General features: G+C 46.2%; 1 protein-coding gene across 4 annotated transcripts in view; it reads right to left on the bottom strand.

The window, feature by feature from the left end:
• The window catches only part of MOCS1 (molybdenum cofactor synthesis 1), a 37,171-nt gene extending 15,048 nt beyond the window's left edge, over positions 1 to 22,123 (bottom strand). For 2 of the 4 annotated variants that reach the window (XM_058733823.1, XM_058733827.1), the window contains exons 1-3: positions 21,918 to 22,123; positions 14,420 to 14,546; positions 12,852 to 13,019 (exon numbers count right to left, since the gene is read on the bottom strand). In XM_058733823.1, the coding sequence (XP_058589806.1) occupies positions 12,852 to 13,019; positions 14,420 to 14,546; positions 21,918 to 22,040 (418 nt within the window). In that variant the 5' untranslated portion in view covers positions 22,041 to 22,123. Of the gene's footprint in view, positions 1 to 12,851; positions 13,020 to 14,419; positions 14,547 to 17,113; positions 17,233 to 21,917 lie in introns of all 4 variants that reach the window. The other 2 variants (XM_058733826.1, XM_058733824.1) reach the window with 2 other exon arrangements.
• Positions 22,124 to 25,204: the final 3,081 nt, after the last annotated feature.

The following is a 25,204-nucleotide window of genomic DNA, read 5'->3' on the forward strand; positions in this document are numbered from 1 at the left end:
ATGCTGATGATGTAAGACTATCATCATATAACTTTTCTGGAGATGAGCTCTGTATCTGGGGAGAAGAAGTATGTGGAACTTTATAAAGCCTGTGACCTGAACTTTCCCTTTTAAGAATTTAACCTATGGAGGGGTGCCTGGGTGCCTCAGTCATACAAGCAGCCAACTCTTGGTTTCAGCGCAGGTCATAATCTCATGGTTTGTGAGGCTGAGCCCTGCACTGGGCTCCATGCTGACAGCGCTGAGCCTGCTTGGGATACTCTCTCCCCCTCTCTCTGCCCCTCCTCTGCCCAGGCACACATGCGTGTGCTCTCTTTCTCTCTCTCAAAATAAATAAAACTTAAAAAATAAAAAAAGAATTTAACCTAAGTAAATAATTAAGGACACGAATAATATTTTATCTACAAGAATGTTTATTCTAATAAACAGAATAAACTCTCTAGAGTTTACTCTCTAGAGCAACACATAATAAAGAAAAGAGGGAAATCATTCAGATAGTCAACAACAGAAAACTGGCTAAATTATGCTTTGTCTGGATGGTGGAGTATTATGCAACCAAAAATGACTGTAAAATAATATGATACGGATGTTGGGAAATATACTAAGGTTATATTAAGTCAAGGTTGAAAATAGTAGTCAGAAACTAGATACAAAGAAAAAAACAGGTCACCAAACCAAAATGGTGACACTTGTTGCAAATGGGCAGTAATGATATTCCTTCTGCTTCTTTGAAATAAACACGTATTATTCTCGTAACAAGAAAATAAAAGTTTAATTTTCACACTTTTCAAAACAACAACTTTTATTTTTAATCATGGGCAACCCCACTCACATGAAGGTGGGAGGTTTCTGGCAGGGGGGATTCTCTCTACCACTCAGTCACTTCCAGACCCAACTGGAAGAAGGGACTTGGCACTAGCCCTTGGCCCAGCTGGAGAAAGACACACTTTCCTTATCCCTCTGGCAACAGCTCAGCCAATGAGAAGCCATTACACATAACTCCCTGTTTACTCCAATGGACTCTTCCTTTATAGCAGCCTTCCTGACTTACCCTTTTCTCCATAAAAAGCTTACCTCTCCCTTTTGTTCTCCAGACTGGCCTCCGGTTTGCCACAGCTTGTCTGTCTCAGATTGCAATTCTCTTTTATTCCTGAATAAACCCATTTCTGCTGGTAAAATAACTTGGTCGTTTTTATTTTCAAGGTTAACAAAACAGTTTTACTGTGGGAAAGTAAAACATGGAAATTTAGCAGTAGTTGTTGGCTCCCTCCACCAAATCAACTCTGAAGAAACAAAGAATCCAGAACCTTAAGAAATGAAAATCTCAAGGAACAACACTGGAAGAAGCAGAGTTCTTTTGAACTGGTGTTGGGAGGGAGTTTGTAGCCTGGGGTTGAAGGCGACTGGCAGAGAAGGTGAGCAGTTAAAGGGAAACAAGGTAGTTCAAGCTCAAATCTTGCCCTCATCCACTGATGCCTCAGAACAACCATCGTTTGTCCCCTTACTAAAGAAATCAGTAACCCGAGAGCACTAGCTGGGGAATCCACCAGAGCTGAACTCAGGGAATCCACCATAGCCCTGCCGGAAGAGGGGTTGAAGACAACAGCCTTAGACATTCATTCCTCCATCCACCCCCTCCAAAGCCCCAGAACTGGTGGGTTAAAATCAAAGGTAACTGCCTCCTTTCAAATCTTCTTGTCCCCTCATGGTTTGAAGGTGAAGACCTGTAAGGTTGCCATATTACATAATGGTAGGAGGTGCCATTCTCCGCATAATCTAAATGAATACCACCTCCTGGAGTTGTGTGGTATACAACTCATGCATGGCGAGGCTGGGTGTTTGGTGTTATAAACATGAGTGAACAACTGTGATATTATCAGCTCTTGAGCCCCCAGGGCCTATCAAAGACTAAGATCTGGCCTTAAATCCTTTCCTAGTAAGCAGTCCCATACAGAAGAGCTAATATCCTCAGGGGAACAAATTTACCAGCTAAATTAAGGAGACCCTTGAGGAAGACAACTAGAGCTCCCTGCCCGCCCCGCCCCACCAAAAAAACCCAAAAAATAAAAAACCCGGTAAAATATATACCAATAGAAGGAAAATGATTAAAACAGACCAAAGTAAGATAAACATGATAAATACAGTAAAAGAAATAACGAAGGATATTAAAAACATGAAAGAAAAATTTTCATTATAAAAAAGAACAAGGGGTAAGACATAGGTAGTAAGTAAAAGCATAAAACACAAGAAAGAAGACATATAGTAACATGGTTAAGTTAGAAGATACAATTTAGGGCTCTCCCAGGAAAAAGAGGAAGAGAGTAAGAAATCAAAATGTAATTTAAAAACTGTGGAGGCTCTAAGTAGAAGGGGCAACATCCAGATAAGAGGTCTCAGGAAAAAAATTAAACTGGCGAGAAGGAACTATCTGAAGAAATAATGGAGAGAATTTTTCCCAAATTTAAAACAAATGGCTTCATACTGAAAGGGCAATTTCACTGAATGTCAACAGGACAAAGGAGGAAAAGTCTATCCTGGGGATATTACAGTAAAATTTAAGAAAATCAGCAGCAAAGCAAACACTCTAATAACTTCCAGAGAGAAAGAATGTATCATCTACCAACAGCAAGAACCAGACTGATACCAGACTTTTTTTCAACAGCAAACTGGCCATAAGCAGACAATGTAGGGACATTTTTAACAGAATTAAGGAATGGACCTTGAATTTAAAGTTTTATATGCATTCAAATAACATTAAAACTACCATTCTACTACTTTAAAACATAAAAACTACCTGCCAGATTTAATTAGATTCACCATTAGACACACATCAAACAACTTTTAGAACACTCAAAATGAGAAAAAAACTCACGAGGTGCAACAAGAATTATGAAAATACGGGGTGATCAAATACCTTGGTGAAGTTTGTTGTTATCTTAAAAGACAGGGAGTGCTTACAAGAGACACAGAGGGGCAGAGTAGTTCTAGTAACCCAGAAATACAATGCTAGAAAATACTAACAATACAGAGCACCTGGGAAGGTCAGTCAAACATCCAACTTCAGCTCAGGTCATGGTCTCTCGATTCGTGGGTTCGAGCCCCGTGTCAGGCTCTGTGCTGACAGCTCGGAGCCTGGAACCTGATTCAGATTCTGTGTCTCCCTCTCTCTCTGTAATCCCCTTACGCTCTGTATCTCTCATTCTCAAAAATAAACAAACAAAAAACTCAATAATGGTGGGGGGAGGGTTGAGAAAATCAAGGGCCTACAAGTATGCTCAAGTTCTTGTCTCCTGTTAGAAGAAGGAGGGATCATTTATTTAAAAAGCCAACAGAGAGGAAAAGGAAAAATAAAAAGTAGGACAAAGGATTACAGAAACAAGTGCAAATATTTCAATAATTAAAATAAAGATACCTAGAATAAACTCAGTAGTTAAGTCAGACTGTCAAATTTGATGAGGAAGAAAAGTTAACAGCTATGTGCTGTTATAACAGACATATCTAAAGTATAAGAACATAAAAAGATTTAAAATAAAAAGGTGCAACCAGATACAATGGTCTTACTAAAGCCAAAAGCAAGCTGTTATAATTTTAGTTAAAATAAAATACATAGAGCTTAAAGACCTCAAGTATCACTACATAGTGATAAGAGATCCAATTTATGAAGAAGACATAACAATTCTGATCACATATGAACCTAATAAAATCACCTCAGCTATATATAAAATAAAATAAAAAAATAGGACCTCTGGGAGAAATTAACAAATCTACCCACTTATTTATTATTGGCAGGCCAAACAGATAGAAAGCCAGCAAATGGAGATAACCAAAGGTTTGAAAAAGAAAATTAACAAGCTGGATCCAATGAACAAATATAAATGTCTCCATCCAATAATTAAATAACCATTCTCTGCAAGCACACATAGAACATTTATAAAAACTGCCAATATACTAGGTCATAAAGCATGCTTCAGTAAATTTTAAAGAATAATTATCATGTAGTTAAGATTCTCTGACCACTATATAATTAAATTATAATAATAAAATATGAATGCAAAATCCTTATATTTAGAAATTAAAAACAGTACATAAATATTTCATAGATAAAAGAACAAAGCAAAATGAAAATTAACAAATACTTATTATAACTAAATTTATGAAAGCAATAAGCTACACCAGGATGGAAGCAGAATAAAATACAGTAAGATTCAACAAATCCAAAAGTCGGTTTCTTGAAGACACAATTGACAAACTTCTGGCAAGATTTATCAAGGAAAAAAGTTGATGATGTAGAAATAAAACACAGTAAGATTTAAAATAAAATAAAACTGCAAATAAAATGGATTAAAGAGAAAATATCACCGACAATTTCAAAGCAATAAATTTAAAATCAGAAATAATGACAAATGTCTTCAAAAAAAAGAACTATCAAAACTGACTCTAGGGGCGCCTGGGTGGCGCAGTCGGTTAAGCGTCCGACTTCAGCCAGGTCACGATCTCGCGGTCCGTGAGTTCGAGCCCCGCGGCGTCGGGCTCTGGGCTGATGGCTCAGAGCCTGGAGCCTGCTTCCGATTCTGTGTCTCCCTCTCTCTCTGCCCCTCCCCCGTTCATGCTCTGTCTCTCTCTGTCCCAAAAATAAATAAAAAACGTTGAAAAAAAAAAAAAAATCTAACGCTCAATATTAGAAGGTGTATCCTTTGGGAAGTGATTAGGTCTTGAGGGTGGAGGGATTTGTGCTCTGATAAAAGAGATCCCTCAGAGCTACTTCTGTTATGTGAAGATACAATGAGAAGTCTGTGACCCAGAAGAGAGACCTCACCTGACCATGCTGGCACCTTGATCTTGGATTTTCAGCCTACACAACTGTGAAATGTTTGTTGTTTATAAGCTACCTAACCGATTGTTAGAGCAGCCTGAATGGACTAATACACTACCCAACTCATTCTTCGAAATTTGGTATCACAATCAGTTAAGGCAGGCACAAGGATGGCAAATTACATGCCCATTTCACTCATGACTATAAATGCAAAAGGTTAAAATATTAATAAACTGAACCTAACAGCAGATAAAAGCATAGTGTACCATGACGATGTTGGGTGTATTACAGGATTAATGTAAGAAAAGCCATATTGTCATTCAGAGTAATAGCATTCAAAAAAAAAAATCATAAATCATCCTAACATACATAAAAAAGTATGTAACTTAAATTTAACAAAAAACTTTAGTAAGGAAACTTCATTACTTGATAAAGCTACTTGTGAAAAAAATTATAAGAAATATTCTAAATGGAGAAACATCAGGAACATTATCCTATTACTACTACTATTCCAAATTATACTTGAGGTCTTAGATATTGCAATAGAACAAGAAAAGGAAATTAAAGGCAATAGATAAGTTAAAAAAAAAATTCCCTTAGTTGCAGATGATATGGTTGCTAGCATAGAAAATTCTAAAGAATCTAAACATATTCTCCTAATTCTCCTAATCAGTGCTATAATATATCAAAAACAATTAGAAAATGTAATTAAAAAAATGACACTATCACTAAGGAGCCTAGCATACAACAAAATTAATTCTGTTGGTTAAAATAAAAGACTTTAGTGAAAGGACTAGTTGCAAAGATATGGGTAGAATTAAGGGCTCCAACAATGAATAACACAGCAACATAGCACTCAGACTAGCACCACTGGGGAGCCATTACCATGCATAGGGCCAAAGGCAAATGGAGAGAAAATTAAGTTAGGTATCCAACTAAGTCACCATGGAGGAGAGGATGCCCTGCAGGAAGGGGGGGCTTAGTCCTGGAGGGAATTCAGTTGCTGTCAAAAACCCAGTGCAGAAACCCAACAGGCAAGAGACCCTGGGTGACCCTAAGGGTCAGCCACCTAGAGCACAGAGAAGAGAAAAGAAAGGAGATGGCTGTGGGAAGATGGGAATATGAATAAAAGTGATGTCAATTCTCCCCAATTTGATATATAGATTTAATGAGATTAAAATCCCAACAGATACACAAACAAGGAGCCCTATGAAAAGAAAATTATAAAAATAATTCCATTTATAATATCAAAAAGGATAAAAAAAAAAAAAAACAACCCAAACTTAGGAATTAACCAAGGAGGGAAAGACTTGTACAATGACAACTATAAAACATTGCTGAAAGAAATGAAAGATAAATGGAAACACATCATGGATTGGGAGATATAATACTGTTAACATGACAATACTACCCAAAGAAATCTATACATGCAATGCACTCTCTATCAAAATCCAATGACATGTTTTGTAGAAATAGAAAACCCCACCCTAAAATTCACATGGAATCTCAGGGAATCCCAAATAGCCAAACAATTTTGAAAAAGAGGAACAAATGGAGGATTCACACTTGTTTGAATTCACACCTGGTTTCAAAACCTATTATTATGAAGCTACAGTAATCAAAACAGGGTGGTATCGGCATAGACATACACACCAATGGAAGAGTCCAGAAATAAACCCCTGCATATATGGCCAAATGATTTTAAGGGTGCCTAGACCATTTAATAGGGGAGAGGCAGTCTTTTCAGCAAATGGTGCTAAGAAAATTGGATATTTATATGCAAAAGAATGAAGTTGGACACTTACCAAATACCATGTACAAAAATTAACTTGAAATGGCTTAAGGACCTAAATATAAGCCCTAAAACAATAAAACTTTTAGAAAAAATCATAGCATAAAAGATTTGTGACATTGGATTTGGCACTGGTTTCTTGGATATGACACCAAAGGCATGGGCAACAAAAGAAAAATAGACAAACTGGACGTCGGGAACATTTAAAAATTTTGTGCATCAAAAGACACTATCTACAGAGTAAAAAGGCAAGCCACATAATGTGAGAAAATGTTTCTAAATCACGTATCTGATAAAGGGTTAATATCCAGAATATTAGAGGATTCCTATAGTTTAGCAACAATAAAACAACCCAATTCAAAAATGGGTAAAGGATTTGAGTAGACATTTCTTCAAAGTAGATATATGAATGGCCAACAAGCACCCGAAAAGATGCTCAATATCACTAATCCTCAGGGAAATGCAAATCGAAATCACAATGATATAACCTCACACACATTAGGATGGCTACTATCAAAAAAGCAAAAACAAAAAGCCAGAAACAAGTGTTGGAGGGGATATGGAGAAAGTGGAACCCTGTACACCACTGGTGGGAATGTGAAATGGTATCGCTTCTGTGGAAAACAGTATGGGGATTCCCTCCAAAATTAAAAATATAATTACCAGGATGCCTGGGTGGCTCAGTTGGTTGAGTTTCTGACTCTTGATTTCAGTTCAGATCACGATCTCGCGATTCATGGAATCAAGCCCCATGTGAGGCTCTGCGCTGACAGGGCAGAGCCTGCTTGGGATTCTCTCTCCTGCTGTCTTTGCCCCTCCCTCTGCACACACTCATGCTCTCTCTCTTAAAATAAATAAATACAAACATTAAAAAATATAGAATTACCATATGACCCAGCAATTCCACCTCCACTATCTTATTAAAAGCAGAGTTTCAAAGAGATATTTCTACACCCACGTTCATAGCAGCATTACGGTGGAAACAAACCAAGTTGACCAATGAATGGATTACCAAAACATGGTATATGACATATGTGAAATATTATTCAACTTTAAAAAGAAATTCTGCAGGGTGCCTGGGTAGCTCAGTCAATTGAACATCCGACTCTTGGTTTTGGCTCAGGTCATGATCTCAGGGTTGTGGGATCGAGCCCCACATCGGGCTCTGTGTTGAGCATGGAGCCTGCTTAAGATTCTCTCTCCCCCCGCCATCTCTCCCCCTCCGCCCCTCTCCCAACTCCCTCATTCTCTAAAATAAAAAGAAATTCTGCAAGATGCTATAACACGGATGAAACTTGAGGGGCGTTATGCTAAATGAAATAAGTCAGACACACAAAAAGACAAATACGGCACGATCCCACTTAAATGAAGTTCTTAGGGTAGCCCGGATCATAAAGACAAAGTATAATGGTGGTTGCCAAGGGCGGAGAGGAGTGGAGAAGGGAGAGTTATTGTTTAATGGATACCAAGTTTCAGACTTACAAGATGAAAAGAGTTCTGGAGATGAATGGTGGGGATGGTGCAGAACAGTGTGAATGTACTTAATGCCATTGAACTGTCCACTTAAAAATGGTTATGATACTACATTTTATGTTATGTGTATTTTCACACACAAAAAAAGGAAAAAAAAAATCCCAACAGAATTCTCCATGGAATTATTTGCTAAGCTGATTCTAAAATTTCCACGGACAGAAGCATAGCTGAAGCACTGCTGCAGAAAAAAAAAAAAAAAAAAGAAAAGAAAAGAACTTTCTCTACCAGATAATGGATGTATTAAGAAGCTACAGTGATTAAGACTGTATGATATTGGCATAAAGGCAGAGATCCTAACCAACAGAACAGCACCCAAAACACACCAGGACGCACATGCTAGGTTTATAGAGGAAGCAGAGGCTTCAACAAAAAAGAACTAGAGAGAATGGTTATCATATGGAAAAAAAACGAAATTGGTTTCCCAAAAATCAACCACAGATGAACTTAGGACTTAAATGCAAAAGACAAAACTTCAACCGTTTTAGTGGAAACAAAGGTATAATTTTTCTGACCTCGGTCAAGGTGTTTTATTAAAAAGACCTAGGGGCGCCTGGGTGGCTCAGTCGGTTAAGTGTCCGACTTCAGCTCAGGTCACGATCTCGCGGTCCGCGAGTTCGAGCCCCGCGTCGGGCTCTGGGCTGATGGCTCGGAGCCTGGAGCCTGCTTCCGATTCTGTGCCTCCCTCTCTCTCTGCCCCTGCCCCGTTCATGCTCTGTCTCTCTCTGTCTCAAAAATAAATAAACCTTAAAAAAAAAAAAAAAAATTAAAAAAAAAAAAAAAGACCTAAAAAAAGCGCTAACCATAAAGGACAAAACGGATCCATTTAGGAACCCCGACTGATCAACAGAATTGTCACACAAAAAATGTTGCTTATTTTTTCAAGCTAGAAGAAGACATTTGCAACATATGTAATGAACTTTTACCAAACCAATATGAAAAGAACAAACAACCAGACAGAAATATGGGCAGAAGACAAGATGTGGTATTACACAAAAGATATTTTTGGCTGATAAACATATGAAGAGATGCCTGACCTCATTCTTAAACAGGGAAATACAAACGGAGACCAGATAAAATACCGTTTCATCCTCATTCAACTGGCAAAAATCCAGAATAGGCACACTGAGTGCCGAGGAGGATGTGGTTCAAAAGGCTCTCTTAGATCGAGAGGAAACTGGCATATAATTACTTTGAAAGGTAAGAACAAATTGCTTTCCAAAGTTAACCATTTACCCATTCTACAAGGCTGCAATCCCACTCCTACAGGAAATGCATACCGGGACGCGTGAACGAGAATAAAAATATTTTAAGTAGCACTGTTTAGAACACCAAAACCCTGGAGACAGCCCAAATGCTTACTAACCGGATAAAGTGTGCTATATTCACACAATGGAACAGCAGAGAATAGGAACAAATGGCAACTCAGGATGATGTGTATGAAGTGCGGTTTGCACTGAAACAGTGTGACCTGAAAGACATGATCTGCAGGATCCTTATAAAGTCCAAAAACACTGTATCTCATTTAGGTGGGATGCCTGGTGGCTCAGCTGGATGGGCGTCTGACTCTTGCTTTGGGCTCAGGTCATGATCTTGAGGTTCGTGATCAAGCCCTGTGTCAGGCTGCACGGAGCCTGCTTGAGATTCTTCCTCTCTCTCCGCCCCTCCCCTGCTCATGCACGCATTCTCTCTCTCTGTCCTAAATAACTAAACAAACTGAAAACAAAATGAGATAGGGAATGATAGATACAAAAATTCCAAACCTTCACTTTGACATGGTAGCTGCTGGCCACGTGTGGCTATTTCAACTACTTAAAGTGTAATAAAGTTACCAATTCAGTTTCTGAGTCACAAGAGCTTCACACCAAGGGCCCAAGGCTCCGTGTGAGTACTAGCTACCGCATCTCACAACTCTGATTGATATATACCACTTGCACCGTCTGGAGAAGTTCTGTTGGGCAGTACTGCTCACAACAGCTCAGCTGTGAAGAAAGCGTGCGGAACTCGTTCCCACACAAGCTGGGTGGGAGAAGTACCCGGCAGTCCGGGGCTGGCACCAGGGGATCACGGCAATCGCAAATGGGGAGCTGGAGCGGGCTGGGCGGTCTCCCCATGGGGAGTTCTGCAGCACCAGGCCCAGGGCAGGGGTCCGAAGTGGTCAGGATAGCAGCAGGCTCCGACAAACCCGCGACCACTTTCACTCTGCGCCCCTTGATATTCTCGCCTGGTAGCGTGGGGACAAGTGTTGGTGAGCAACCCTGCTCTGATTGCTATTCCCTCCCCTCCCGCAGCCCTGCTTCCCCACCAGCACCCAGTGCTCTGAGGAAGTACCTCTGGGGAAGACCGAAGGAGCTTGGCTGAGAGATGTCAAAGTGTTACCAAGTGCAGCACCAGAGCAATCCGAGGCCTTGCAGCTGCCATATTTTGGAGCACTGTGGGGGGTAAGGAGAGAGCTGTCTTTCCCTGGCCACCCATACCCTTGGGGGTGGGAGGTAAATCCTCCTCAGCAGGGCACTGCAGCCAGGCCCTTGTCCTACCTAGCGTCCATGTGCTGATCAACTCTTACCCACCCCATGCAGGACCAATAACCACGGGCCATTACAGCAGGAAAGACCCCTGAAGTGGTCAGTGCACAGATAAGGACACTGAGGCCCAGGGTGGGGAAGGAATCTGCATGAGTTCACAAGGCTGGGCAGTGGCAGAGTGGGAGCAGGGCTTTCAACTTTCCTGGCTTCCATTCTTCCCTCCACGCAGGTCAGCGGCTTCCATGGAAGGACCTGTGTCCCCATGTCTGTACTCAGTTATCCCTCTCCAACCCGCAGGGATCCCCACCCCCTCTGCTCTCCCACAGGCCCTGGCACGGAACACAGGGGTTTAAGATGGAACCCGTGCCAGAGGGCAGATGATGTGGCCCGAATGAGGGGGCTGGGCCTGGCAGTCAGCTGGGTTCAGCAGGTTCAGTCCTTTCCTGGAACCCAGTCTGTTTTCAGCTCTGAGGAGCCACCTGGAACAGGGGGTCAGCTCCCCTGGGCCAGCTCATCCAGCAGAGGAATGATGGCAGGATCCTAGGTCACGTGGCCAGTACAGGCTAAAGTCAACTGGCCATGGGGAAGGAGGGAAGAAAAGGCTGACAGGGGCACCTCCTTTGGGCTTCCACAACTCCTGGGCTCCCCTTGCTCTGTCCTTCTCGGAAAGTTGGCCCCAGTGGCTGTTTCCACCAACGGGTTGTGGGTCCTCAGTGGCAGGGCCTGCAGTTCATTCACCTTTGTGCCCCCAGCACAGTATCGGGAACATAAGGCTCCAGAGAACAGTCACTGAACCAGTGAATAACGCAGAGAACGGAGGCCTGGGAGACCCGATCCAGAGCAGCAAGAGTGGGGGTGCGGCAATCAAGAACACAGAACCTTATTTTCCTCTGATTTGGTCATCTAGAAGCACATAAGCAAAGATCTCTCTCTGCCTGATGCCGGGGCTCAGAAGTAGCACATGGCAAGAGGGCCTCCAGTGTGACCCCTTTCAGAGTACTTGCCACGTGCTGGGCATTTCCTGCTGGCTTCCTCCTCAGGTCAACCTCATCCCCGCCTGGAGGCTTCGAATGGATTTTACAAGCTGCCCAAAGCTATGCTGCTAGTAAGAGGCACAGCCAACGCAGGTATGTCCTACTTCAGAGATCATACTCCAAACCAATAAGCACCGGCCAGCACCAGCTACATGTCAGGCACGTTCCCAGGTGCTAGGCATAAAACCTGCCTCAGTTCCCTGAGAGCTCTCATGTCGGTTAAAGGGAGGGCGAGCCAATACAAAGGAGACATAAACAGACAACCAAGTAACATAACACTGGATGAGACAAATGCTGAGAAGGAAAAATAAGGTAGGATGAGGGGATCGAGTAGGTGTTGCCACACTTTTTCTGCAAAAGGCCTGACAGTAAATATTTCTGGCTTTGCTGGCCACCTGGTCTTCTGTAGCACCTATTCAGCTCTGCAAAAGCAGCCCTGGGAGATATGTAAATGAGCAGCTATGTTCCAATAAAACTTTATTAACAAACAGTGAATTTATGATTTCATGTAATTTCCATGTGTCACAAAACGCTATTCTGCTTTTGACTTTTTTTCAAGCACTCAAATATAAAACCCCCCTCTCAGCCTGCAGGCCATACGTAAACAGGTGGTAGCCCAGATTAGGCCTGTGGGCTCTAGCTTACTGACTTCTGGGACAGAGGGTAGCTGGGGTGTGTATGTGGGGACATACTTTAGAGACAGTGGTCAAGGAGTCCTCTCCAAGGAGATCCTATGTGAGCAGAGACCTGAATGAGGCAAGCAGTGAACGCTGTGCTCCCAAAAAAGAGCAAGGGCAAAGGCCCAGTGGTGGGAATAGAGGCCGAGGGGTGAGCAAGAAGTCTCAGAGGTCAGCCGGAGCCAGACCACACGGGCCTCAGGGCCCTGGTGAGGACTTCAGTCTAAATGTGACAGCAAGTCACTGGGTTCTGGCACTTACCCACTTGGTAACACTGAGCAAATACTGGACTTCTGTGCCTGGACTTCTGTGCCTCATTTTCTAAGAAAATAGGAATCATAAAGGTAGCCATCTCAGAAGGTGGTAGGGCTAAGTGAGCATTATGCTTTGAACGGATGTCAGCTGCCGATTATGAATACTGAAGTCCAGCAAGATGAGGCAAGCGTTGCAAGAAGTGGTCACAGCTTTGGAAAAACTCACCCACAATGTCCACCACATCCGGCCGAATGAGCGGCTCTCCCCCAGTAAGCCGGATCTTGTCTACGCCTTCTTTCACAAAGAGCTGGGCAAGGGTCAGGATCTCCTCTGTGGTCAGCAGGTCAGCCTTGGGGGTCAGTGGGACGCCCTCCTCAGGCATGCAGTACTGACCTGAGGGGAACGGAGGGGACGTGGACGTAGGATGTGACCACAGAGGTTGGGCCCACGGTGCCTCCAGACCCCCACTCCATGACCAGGCCAGAAGTCACTCCTGGATGGTGAGGAGCAACCTTGCCAAATATGAGCTAGTACAGACCCTACAGACTCTCTCTGGGCCTCATGTTTCTTATCTGTAACGTGTCAACACCCCCTCTTCCCTCAGAGGAGAAGCTGAGGGTATGGATTAAAGAGGATGAAGCAGGCAGAGAGCAGAGCCCGGCCTGAAGTGGGGGACGACAGGATGATGATTCTCGCAGTGCGTGAGGTGGCTGAGCAGGGTCTGCCTGGAAGGCCAGGGCCCTGAGCCCATTCCTTCTGGTGCTGTTCACCCTCTTTCATTTCATCTGGTTGGTCAGTTACCCCTTCATGTTTGGGTCACGAGGTGAAACAGGCTGGGAGGTACTCTCTGACCTGTTAGAAGTCACTCTCCTCTACAGTGACAGGCATTCGCATATCCAGCTTATCTATTTCAGGTTATCAGCCCCATTACACAGGTTGGAAAACTGAGGTACTACTTGTTCAGGGTGAGGTAGCAGGGGCAGGTAAGGGTGAATCATCCCCTACCATCAGCTCCTGTGGGAGTTTTGTCAAGGATTGGGTCAAGAGCTGTCACAGAATCATTTAGTCAAATCAGTGAAGGGTCCAGAATTGGTCTTTTAAGATAGAACAGGTAAAGAATATCAGAACATCAGGACTGCATGCAGTAAGTATTGTTTGGTTAAACGTTTACTATACACGTATACACATGTATCTATTGGGCCATGACATAAAAACATTGTTATTGGGAGCTACCATGGAAAGCAGGAGCGGGGAGAGAGGGAGGGAAGGACAAACAAACTTTGGAAGTCCCCCCAGCATTGGCCACACCCCCAGAGCACTCCGCAAACAATTATGAAATGAATACTCTGTGTATCCGCCTGGCCCCAGACAACTTCTGTCATGGGACTGGGGTGTCTCTATAGCTGGCAGTGCTGGCCATGGGCATTGCTGTGTACCTCACGTGTTTATGGTGTCCAGGAGCCCCACGCCTGCCCCTGGCCACATCCTGAACTTCAGGAACCACGTGAAACAGGAGGGAAGGGGAAAGAGTCCTGAAGAGTGAGATTTAGGTCCAATCTCAATTATAATTCTGTTCTCAAGTCCAGTCCCAAATAGAAGCCAGCTCCCAGGATCATAAAACTCAACCTTGACCCGACCCCCATCTTGTCCCACAACCCCACCTGGCAAGCAGGGAAGGAGGGTGGGCGGAGAGGCTGGTAAGAGGAATGGGGAGGGTTGAGGAGGATTCTTGGGCCTGGGGAGAGTCCAGAAGCTGCCTCAGCAGGGGACAGGAGCCCAGGAAGATGACTCACATCTGAGGTTGCACTTCTCGGTGAGGGAGATTCGCAGGTAGCTGTGTTGCCGGCCGAAGCTGTCAGTGAGGAAGGCGGAGAAGGGGGCCGCGTGCTCTCTCAGGAACTGTCTCCGTCTGGACAGCTCCTGCAATGCCCGACCAGAGGAAATGTGGGCCTCTGACCTGGCTAGGGGAGAGGGGAGAGGAGAGCCCGCCTGGGGACAGAAGCCCCCCTCCCATCAGCCATTCCCTCCCCCACCCTCATCTCTGACATCTTGTGTGGGTTCTGCAGTCCTGGGGGCGTGGGGTTTCTCCCCCTCACTCACAGATTGGGAAACAGGCCTGCAGGGAAGGACCTGTCCCCCAGGCTCCAACTCAGCCCTAGGGCACGGGAACTCTAAAGGGACAAAGCTGCCCTGCCCCCTTTCTCTCCCTGTCACCACCTTACAGCCCATGCCCTCCTTCAAAGGAGGCCTGTCCAGGAACAAACATCCCCAGTATTTCCTGGACAAGCCAGTGGGAGAGAATGAGTCACTCAGTATCCGGCAACTATGCCAACTGGCAAGCATGTCCAGAACGGAGGAGAAGAGGTGGGGAACCAGGAGGGATGGTGGCCTGGGCTGCTGCCACTGCACCGCCTGGGACATGGGGAGCCACTTCTCCAACCCAGACCTCCTATACCTTACCTCTGCAATGGGAGACAGAAGGAGCTCAAAGCAAACTCATTAACTCTGAGGGGTGGGTGTCACACGAGTTGCTTCTCCATAACCACTCCCCTGTCGGCTGGGCTCCCTGGGGCCTTGCCACTGCCCAGGAGGGCCCAACAGGCCAAGCCACCGGGAGCAGCTGAGGACTACAGACAGCTGGAGAGGGGAGGTCTCCCCTCATGCAGAAGGCTTTTGGGGCAAAGACAGCACAACCAAGGAGGCCTGCAGAAGCAATGAGGCCACTAGCCTCTAGGAAGGCACAATGGAGGGGCTGGGATGATCACCCACTAACCCCCTGCAGAGATTACTCCAGTCTTCATCCTCTACCCCACCCACTGCTGGGAGGAACCACTATGCACCCACTGGCTCGGAACTAAGAGGGAGGAGATTGCTAGATGCTCCCTGCAAGGCCCAAATCCTCCTGGAGAGAGAAAAGAGGCAGCCAACCTCACTCTTTTCCCAAGCCTGATTTGGTCTTATCTCCTGCGTTGAAAGCACAACCTTAGGTCATGACAGATGCTGATGAGATAGCTGCTCCATAGAAGGAACATTTACAAATGGTCTCAAAGTGTCCAAAGAACTCTCTCTGCTCAATTCCCACACCTACCCCCACAAGGGATTACTACAACTGAAGCTGGGATGGAGTTTAAGAACAGCATTGGCAGGCCCAGGATTCAAATCCAGGTCGTGTGAGTCCAAGTTCTCAATTCTTCCCTCTGAGTGCAAAGGGTGAATCTGGGAAGGCACACAGGACAGGACGGTGCACAGGGTGGGGAAAAGTCCTTTCTTTGGAATCTTTACAACAAGGAAATCGTGACCCTGGTGGTCGTTCATGAGGTCTATGGACAGGGATCTGCACTGGGGAGCAAACACCCCTGGTTTCTGGGCCAGGCGTGACCTGACACCCTGAGAAAGCTCCCTAACTTCTCCAAGCCTGTTTTCCCAGTTGTAAAATAAGAACACAGCTATGTGCTCAGGTAAGCGAAGGGAGGGGGGTCAGGTAGCTGACAGATAAATGCCTAGGATTATCACGATCTTGTAACCTAAGACAGCAGAAGGCCTCAGGCCCCCCTGAGGCCCAGAGTAACCATTCGCCTGCATCCAGCAAGAAGGAACATTTACTTCAGTGACCTTCTGGGCCCTGGCTGCACATTAGAACCACCTGGCAGCTTAAGAAAAAACTTCCACTGGAGACCAACTGAATTTGGATCTCTGAGCACTTGTTTTTAGTCTCTTTAGGTGGTTCTAACATATAGCCAGGGTCAAGGGCCACCAATTCAGGAGATAGAAGGTCAAGGACCACTGACTCACATACTTACACCTGAGTGAAAGTATGCGAGGGTGCTTCCAGGATATTCCTGGGTCTGTAAAAGTGACCTCACTCTGCCCACCCCAAGGCCAGTGTCTCTCCCCCGACCCCCCCCGCCGCCCATCCTCCAAGAAACCTTGCTCATGGTCCCATGACAAGCAAGCAATAGTCACTTCTCTGAACTGCTGTCTGCTACAATCCTAACAAGACTTCCTACCTTCCTGTTCACCTACTCACTTCCTACTCACCTGCCTTTCCACCAGTAGCCTTGGGGGTGGAGCAGAGGCCACTACAAAGTCAAGAGCCCCAGAGGCCTTGAGTCCAAGAGATCAGATGCCTGGAAGTTTAGCACCCAATTCTTCATCAACAGCTATTTGCAATTCAGAAATCTGTTCTTCAACCCAGAAGCCACCCCCTCCCTAGTCGCCCTCACCCCAATAATCTTAACATATTGGGGGTTGGTGGCTGGGTGAGGAAAGGAATTGGGAAGCAAGTGAGAGGACCAAGGAGTGTGACTCAGCGGAAACTGGGGAGCAAGCAGAGTCAAGGAGCAGTGGAGAATGGAATCAGGCACTCTGTTGTGGCCCTGGGAGGGGCAGCCAGATTTCACTGCTGAGACCTGGGGTGACTTTATCTAGATTCATTCAGACTCTGTACTGCCAGTACCAACCCCCCCCCACCCCCCACAGTCTCTCACCCAGCCACGCTTGCAAACTCTTTTCTTTGATATTAACAAGCCTCATCCCTGCCTCTTCTCTCTTCCAACACTGCATGTCCTACTTTCAATCTTCTGTTTTTCCCTTTCCTTTAAACCCCCTGGAGGAAAAAACATCAGCACCAGTCAGAGGAGCCCTGGATCCAGAGGGCATTACCGGGCAGGGCGGACAGTGATGCCTCTCCCCCAGGACAAGCGAGAAGGAGCAGAAGGCCCTTAGCTGCTCATATTCTCAGGACCCCAGCCTGGACCAGGTTGCTTCCCCAGTGTGGGAAGCCCTCCTGCCTGATTCAGTATCCCAGCGTCTATACAGTAAGCCACTGTGTCGATGAACAAATAGCCTGGTGCTTAATCAGAAGAGAAAGGTGGTGTATGCGAAGCCGGTCACGCTGGGGTCACTGATTTCCAGGCTGGTCTCTACTGTCAAAATGGTTTTTGCCAAGTACAGCGGCTCTCAACTCTGCACATCTAAACAGCCCGGAGTGCTTCTAAGAAACACGGATGCCAGAGCCCCACTCCAAAGATCCTGACTCAATTGCTCCGAGATGGGGCCCTGGCTTTTCATTTCTTTTCATGTGTCAGCTCTTTGCTCTGTAGCTTGGCTGAGAACCACTGGCCCAGCAACACCCTATTTTAATCCAGGGGTACTTGCTGGTTCTGAGCAGAGGCTCTGGGAGTAGATAAACCCGAATTACAAGACTGGCTTTATTACTAACGAGCCATAGAGCAAATCACCGAAATTCTTTAGGCCTTACTTTCCTCTCCCATCAAGGGTGCAAAATAATTCTAACTCAGTTGCAGGAGTTCCTGGCACACAGCAGGTATTCAATAAGTGATCACTACCGTTTTCTTAATATAATTCCTACTTACATATATTGACCTATGAAACAAATATTTGTGGAAAAGCACCAGCTGTGTATGCTGTGACTAGTTTTCTTGCTCTTGTCAGCTTCCCTGGTCCTGCAAGGGTCCACCCTACTTAATGGCAGATGGGCCAAAGCTGGGGTTTCAGACCTGTTGTTACATCATCCAAAGCAAGGCAAGTGGGGTCTAGACTCCTCCAGGACCACGGATACAAGTGCAGGTGACCACGCACCAGGCAGCCTGCCATAGGCTACCGGTTGTATCTTGTCCACCTACCCACTGCAGATTGGGGTGGGGTGGGGTGGGGTGGGGTGGGGTGGGGTGGGGTGGAGAAGGATGGTACAAAGGAGTTAGTTAAGGGACAGAGGCTGCCCTCGAGGTAGTCACTAACTTTGGGCATTTGGTTTGAATGATAAAGGCCAGACCCCAAATAGCTCTAGAATATAATATGCAGGGTTATTCAGGAGAAAAAGAACTCAAATATCAGTGGCGCTGATTTGGGATCCCTGCTATTTGGGATGATGCATACCAGGGGTGTCTCAAAATTAATCTCTATTAAACAAGAAAACCTAGGGGCATCTGGGAGGGGCTCAGTCAGTTAAGCATCCAATTCTCGGTTTCGGCTCAGGTCATGATCTCACGGTTTTGTGGGTTCGAGCCCCAGTAGGGCTCTGTGCTGACAGTAGTACGGAGCCTGCTTGGGATTCTCTGGCTCCCTTTCTCTGCCCCTCCCCCACTCACACTGTCTCTGTCTCTCCCAAAATAAACTTAAAAAATTTTTTTCTTAAAAAAAAAAAAACAAAAAACCACAAAAAACAAAGAAACAAACAAACAAAAAAACCCAACCCAAAACCAAAACCAAAAATCAAGAAGACCTAGCAAGGTGCCTAGTCCCAGGTCTGGATCCTCCCCCCTCCCTCCATCTCCCCCTTAAGTGTGAGGATTTTACACCTATGGCTCCTGACTCAGATAGTCGCACTTCATTGAAACAAAGTTTCCGAAGGAAAGACTGGAACTCAAGATAACCCCTTAAAGTTCTTTCCCTTCGTGTGCCACTGCCCCAGGCCCTGCTGTTCCCTTCTATCTTCTCCTACACCCACTTCCTTCCTGCACAACACCCTCTCCAACATTTGGTCTTTTTTGACCCTCTGAAAAGCGGGGGTGCCTCTGCCTTACTTCACCCTCTGCCCTGCTTCTGCCCCAAGGCAGCAGGCCCAGGACCTGAGGCGAGCTCCCTGTGGCCCCAACGTCTGCAAGGAGCCTGGGAGGAAGAAAGAGGGGTGGAGTGCTTCCAGGCCAGGGTAAGCCCTGTAGAGAAGGTGATCCGGGCCACCCCAATCAGGACAGCAGGTAGCTGTGTCTCCCCTACCCACCTGCCCACTTTACCCACACTCCACCATCTCCCCTTTCCACCTGTAGATGCTGTTCAATTGACTGTCCTGGGACTAAGATGAAGGCCCACTTTCTGCTGTCCTCCCAGCCAGCTCCCACTGCACACCTCACCCCTCTCTCACACCCACATCCTGGCACACAGACAGCACTCATTGGCCTTTCCCTCTGTCTTTCCCAGCACCTGTCAGGGTACAGGGAAAGGTGCCCTGCAGGAAGGGACGCAGGAACAGGGATTCCCAACGCCCCACTCCTACTCTTGCCAACTGGTAAGCTCTGTGAATAGGCTGATGGTATGTATCTCCAGACTTGCCTCACCTCTGAGATTTTCTTAAAGACATTCTGTGCCCTTCCCCACTGCATAAAGATGGGCTGCTCCAACCCTCTGTTTTTGTTCTTTTTTTTTTTTATGTTTATTTATTTATTTAGAGAGAGACACAGAGAGAGAATCCCAAGCAGGCTCCACGCTGTCAGTGCAGAGCCCGACATGGGCTCAGTCCCATGACTGTGAGATCATGGCCTGACCCGAAATCAAGAGTCGGATGCTTAACTGCCTGAGCCACCCAGGTGCCCCAATGCTCTGGTTTTAAAGATGTGTAGAGAGGGGAAAGGACAGCCCCAGAAGCCAAGTGAAATTGGAGGCAGAGTGAAGGTGAAAACCTGGGGCTCCCTGTCCAGTGTTCTACTATTCCACATGTCCCCTCACTAGCTGGGTTTCAAACAGCCAAAAATATCTGACTCTACTGCCTGCAGAGTACGGGGTTAAGCACCATGCAGAAAGGCGGAGGAGCACCCAACATTTGAGGAGCGACCTGCCTGCTGAGGATAACCCTAGTGGGGAATGTCCAGCATAGGAGGTCTACGACCAAGTAGTGGACAGAATGGCCACCCTGAGTGTCCAGTGGGAGGGGACTAATGGGACACAGCAAGAGCCAATGGCAGCAAGGTTAACAATAATTACAACAAATACGTACCAAACCAACACTTAGGTGTGTCAGGCTTTGTTCTAAGTACACATATTAACTTTTTTAACTATAACCACCCTATGAAGTAGACCCTTATTCCCATTTTACAAATGATAAGGCTGAGACACTGAGAGGTAAAAGGACCTGCTGAAGTCCAGATACCTACTAAGGGGTAGGGCTGGAATTCCTTCCAGCCCTGGCATTCTGCTCCAGAGTCCGTGTTCTTAACCTGCTAATTCTACCTCCCCTTATAGGGTAAAGGAAAGGGCGGGAGAGCCTCTCACCCTCCCCTCCCTGCAAGGAAGAGGCAAGGGCACAGGTGCTAGAGTCTGAGTTCCTGCCCCCTTACGTTTCAGCTCTGTGACTCCAGGGAAGTTAACTTCAGGGAGCCCTCACCTGAAAATGCAAACTCCTGACCTCACATGGTTTACTGAGAGGACTAAAAGAGACCAAGTATGAAGTCACTTAGCATGGGTCCTCTTCTGAGGGGCACCAAGGAGAAGAAACTTCCCTTTTCCTGAATTCTTTAAAGGTTTCTCAGCAATCTTTGCTTTCCTCTTCTTCCCTCAGGGAAGCTGGGAGTTCAAGGATACTGAAAAACTTCACTTCCCAGCAAGGAGCCCTGATTATTTGAGGATTTCAGGAGGGGGTCAGACTTGGGGGAAAGCAAGTTAGGCTGGGGCGCTCCCCCTCATTAAGCCACAGGGGCAGTGGTGTGGAGGGACACGAGCTGATGATTCCCAGGACATGAAGCCTCCCGCTAGGGGATGGGAAAAGAATGACTGGATGAGTCCAGAAAAGAGGTTTCACCAAATGAAAAAGACCTGCTTCTCTCCAAAGTATTCCCCGAGCACATGGGCAAAATAACACCGAACTTAAAACTTGTTAGGACATGAATCATTCTGTGGGGTGATGTGAATGACTGCAGGGGCCGCTCCCAAACCTTAAGGAAAACTGGGATTCTCAGCCTGGAAGAGGATCTCGCTCCATTCTGCTCCAGAACGAGGCTGAGCCCTCCTAAGGGACAGGAGGATGAAACTGAAAGAGTCAGTGAAGGACAAGTCACAGAGCCCTGTGACTACAGAAGTGACAACTGACTACTGGTGGCACCAAGGTGACATTTTTAGCCAGTGTCACACTATGAAGCAGGGTGTCGCACAAGAACACCTGAGCGCACGCAGACAACCCCCACTGAGGGGAAGCGAGCAAAACGTTCAAAAAACAGGGTGGGTGAGGCAGGGCTGAGAAGGGCACTCATAACAACTCACTGGACGCAGAGCCCTAACTGCCTGCTCCCTCATCTCAGGCTTACCTGGAAGGGGGTTCCATGGCTAGATGGGCAGGGAGGTGGTTAAACAGCACCCCAAGGAGCGCCCCCACCCTGGGGTAGCCGGTGAGACTAGGCAGTTCAGAGAGCATTCCTCCGCTCCTCTCCCCACCCCCAATTAAGCGTTGAGGGGGTCCCTCCCAGAAGCGGCCTCTGCGGCCCAGCCTGGGTGTTTCTTGGGCTAAGGGACAGCTGGCCGGGGCGCCCTCCGCGGGCAAGGTGTGGATGCGGGCGGGCTCACCTCCACCGCAGTTTGGGAGGGCTCCCCGGGGCGGTGCTGCGTCACTGGAGCCCCCGAGCTGCAGCTCCGGACGCTGGACCTCAGCACCCGCTGCAGCATCCGGGACACCGGCCTCGCCGCCATGAAGCCTGTCGGCCGGGCGAGTCTCCACTGGGTAGTAGGCTTCAGAGAGCACTAGCCCTGGGCTTGCTCCCGGGGTCCTCGAGGCAGGGGCGGAGCGGGGGCGGGGCCCACGCAGCCAATCGGCCGAGGGCACCGCACCGCGCGGCCTCCTGGGAGTTGTAGTCTACTTCTGCGCACCTTTCCTGGCCTCTGCAAGCCTTCTAAGGCTTGGAAAGCGCTAGTTCAAAGTCAGCAGAAGTTCCCCGGGTCTTTCTACAGGCTTCTTGGCCTGCGCCAGCCAGTCCAGGACCTAAGCGGTGGTGTGACTAGCACAAACTGCTGTAGGCAGGGCAGGACTAGGGCCAGATGAATGAAGCATTGCCTTGGGCACAAAATTTAAGCATATGCCAAAAAAAGTAAGTTATCAAGATAAATAGTATTTAATGCAGTATTTTTTAAAAGAATCAATGCTAAAAAAAAATTCCATGATGAACAAAATAATATTTTATATAAAAACAAGATCTGACCCTGCACATTTATGATTTATGACTTATCTCAGTCCCTTGAAGGTAGTCTAGGCCCTGGTTGAAGGCTGGTCTGCTCTATTTTTTATTTTTTATTTTTTTAATGTTTATTTATTTTTGAGACAGAGAGAGACAGAGCATGAACGGGGGAGGGTCAGAGAGAGAGAGGGAGACACAGAATCGGAAGCAGGCTCCAGGCTCTGAGCCATCAGCCCAGAGCCCGACGTGGGGCTCGAACTCACGGACCCTGAGATCATGACCTGAGCTGAAGTCGGACGCCCAACCGACTGAGCCACCCAGGCACCCCAGTCTGCTCTCTTTAAAGATACACTTTTCCAGTTGTGCCCCCAAACGACATTAACAATCTTGGCCTCTCTGTTTAAAAAAAAAAAAAAAAAAAAAAAGAGTATATGGGAAGAAGTCATAGAATGAGCGGATATCAATTTTGGAATGCTTCCTTACACACCATGCACTATTCCAGGCATCATTTAATACTTACAATAATCCTGCAATTAATAGAATGTGGATTTTGCAACTGAGGAAAGTGAGGCTTAGAGAGGTTAATTTTCCCAAAGGCACACAGTTGATAGGTGGAAAAACTGGGGTTTGACCCAGCAGTCTCATTCTGAAAGTCACGATACAATGTACATCAGGAATGGGGTGAGTTGTGGGGGAACCTCTTTCTCTCTCTCAAAAAACAAAGAGCTATAGTCTTAAAAGATTTTGCACTGTAACACACTCAACAATGAACATATATACTGAGAATGATTATGTTCAAACGAGCCTATCTGTTGTATCCAAAACCCCATGGCTGTGGAATTGTAAGAATCAAACATCGACTGGAACATTCTAGCTGCCAAGTATATATTAGAAAATGAGGGTCTTAGTCTCCTGGTCTTGAAGAATTGACTGTTGGGGTGCCTGGGTGGCTCAGTCGGTTAAGCGTCCAACTTCAGCTCAGGTCACGATCTCGCGGTCCGTGAGTTCGAGCCCCACGTCGGGCTCTGGGCTGATGGCTCAGAGCCTGGAGCCTGCTTCCGATTCTGTGTCTCCCTCTCTCTCTGCCCCTCCCCCGTTCATGTTCTCTGTCTCAAAAATAAATAAAACGTTAAAAAAAATTAAAAAAAAAAAGAATTGACTGTTACTGATTTGCACAAATGCATCAAGACTATCAGAAAAGCTGGGATGATTTTAGCCTCAGGCTCAGGGTGAGTTTCTTACGTTATTCAGAATTCAGACAATACATTGCAGGGCTGAGGGGGTGTCTGGGTGTGTTTGCAAGAGACCTGACAGAAGTCTATTTTGCAAAGGGCCTGAGGCCCACGGAGGACTATTCAAGTTCTGTCCCCTGCTAAATTTGATGTGTGGCTTTGTCAGGGGAACTGGGTGTGGAGGTGAGGATGACACTTCCCCCACCCTCTACCTGTATGAGGCCTGAAGAACTTCCAGGAGAGGACTCAACCTTAGGCAAGAGGTCATCTGACATAATGAACTTGATCCAGTAGCAAGTCCTCAGAATTTGGAAGAAGCAGAGATTCTATGTGTTAGTTCTTAATCAGCTCTGTCCCCAGCTTTATTAGTTTCTTATGACTGCTTTGACAAACTGCCACATACTTGGTAGCTTAAAGCAAAATGTATTCTCTTACAGTTCTAGATGCCAGTCACTCTCCCTGTGGAGGCTCTAGGAATGAATCTGTTCCCTTTGTCTTTTCCAGCATCTAGAGTAGTATTTCTTGGCTCATAGTCCATTTATCTTCAAAGCCAGCAGCATAGCATCCTCTCTGTGACTCTGCTTCCATGCCATGGCCTGTTTCTCTTCTGCCTTAAATTTCCCTCTGCCTCCTTCTTAGAAGGACATGTAGAAGTCACCTGGATAATCCATATGCGTGTTTCATTGTGGATCCTTCTTGGGGCGGGGGAGGAAGTGAGGGACAGAAGACAAGTGGAGAGAGAAGGCTGGTAGGACAGGCAGAGAAGTGTTTAGCAGTTGGCCAGAAACCAGGTAACTAGAGGTAATTAAATTGAAGGATTTTAAATCTTTTAAGTGAGCCATGAAATATCATCTTGTGTCCTCATACAGTAATCCTACTCTTTCAGCCCATCTGAACTGCCACCAGTTGCATGAAACTTTTCTGGATTTTGCCCTCTTCATCCAAATTGTAGATGACTGTTCCTGTGCTTGGGCCTGGTCACTCTTCATAGAACCTTGGAACTCCAGCACTGTGCAAGATCTTATGGCTTATTCAGTTTAGCTTGCACACTGAAGTCTTCTCTACATAATCAGCAATCTACATGGATACTTCTGCTGGGAAACTTTCTGATTTCCTGACGTTGCCTATTTCCCTTAAGAGCCTCTTTGCCTATTAAAATTCTTACTTGTATTGAGCAGAAATGTGCCTCTTTCTGTCGATATACTGTGATGAAGTGTCATCCAGGCCACACACACTGCTACTCACTATAGATAAGGAAATACCTCCAGGAGCTCACAGCTTAGAGTATGGCTCTGATCTGGAGAGTCCATGGATGGATTTGGGAGGGACCTCTGAACTTGAGTGTATCATATGGTACATGTGCATATTTTTCTAGGGAGAGGTGGCTTTCATCATGTGCTTAAAGAGACCCGTGACACTAGAAAGATGGAGAATACAGGTCTTGAAATCA

This window comes from Neofelis nebulosa, chromosome 6 (assembly GCF_028018385.1).
Source record: "Neofelis nebulosa isolate mNeoNeb1 chromosome 6, mNeoNeb1.pri, whole genome shotgun sequence".
Lineage (NCBI taxonomy): Eukaryota > Metazoa > Chordata > Mammalia > Carnivora > Felidae > Neofelis > Neofelis nebulosa.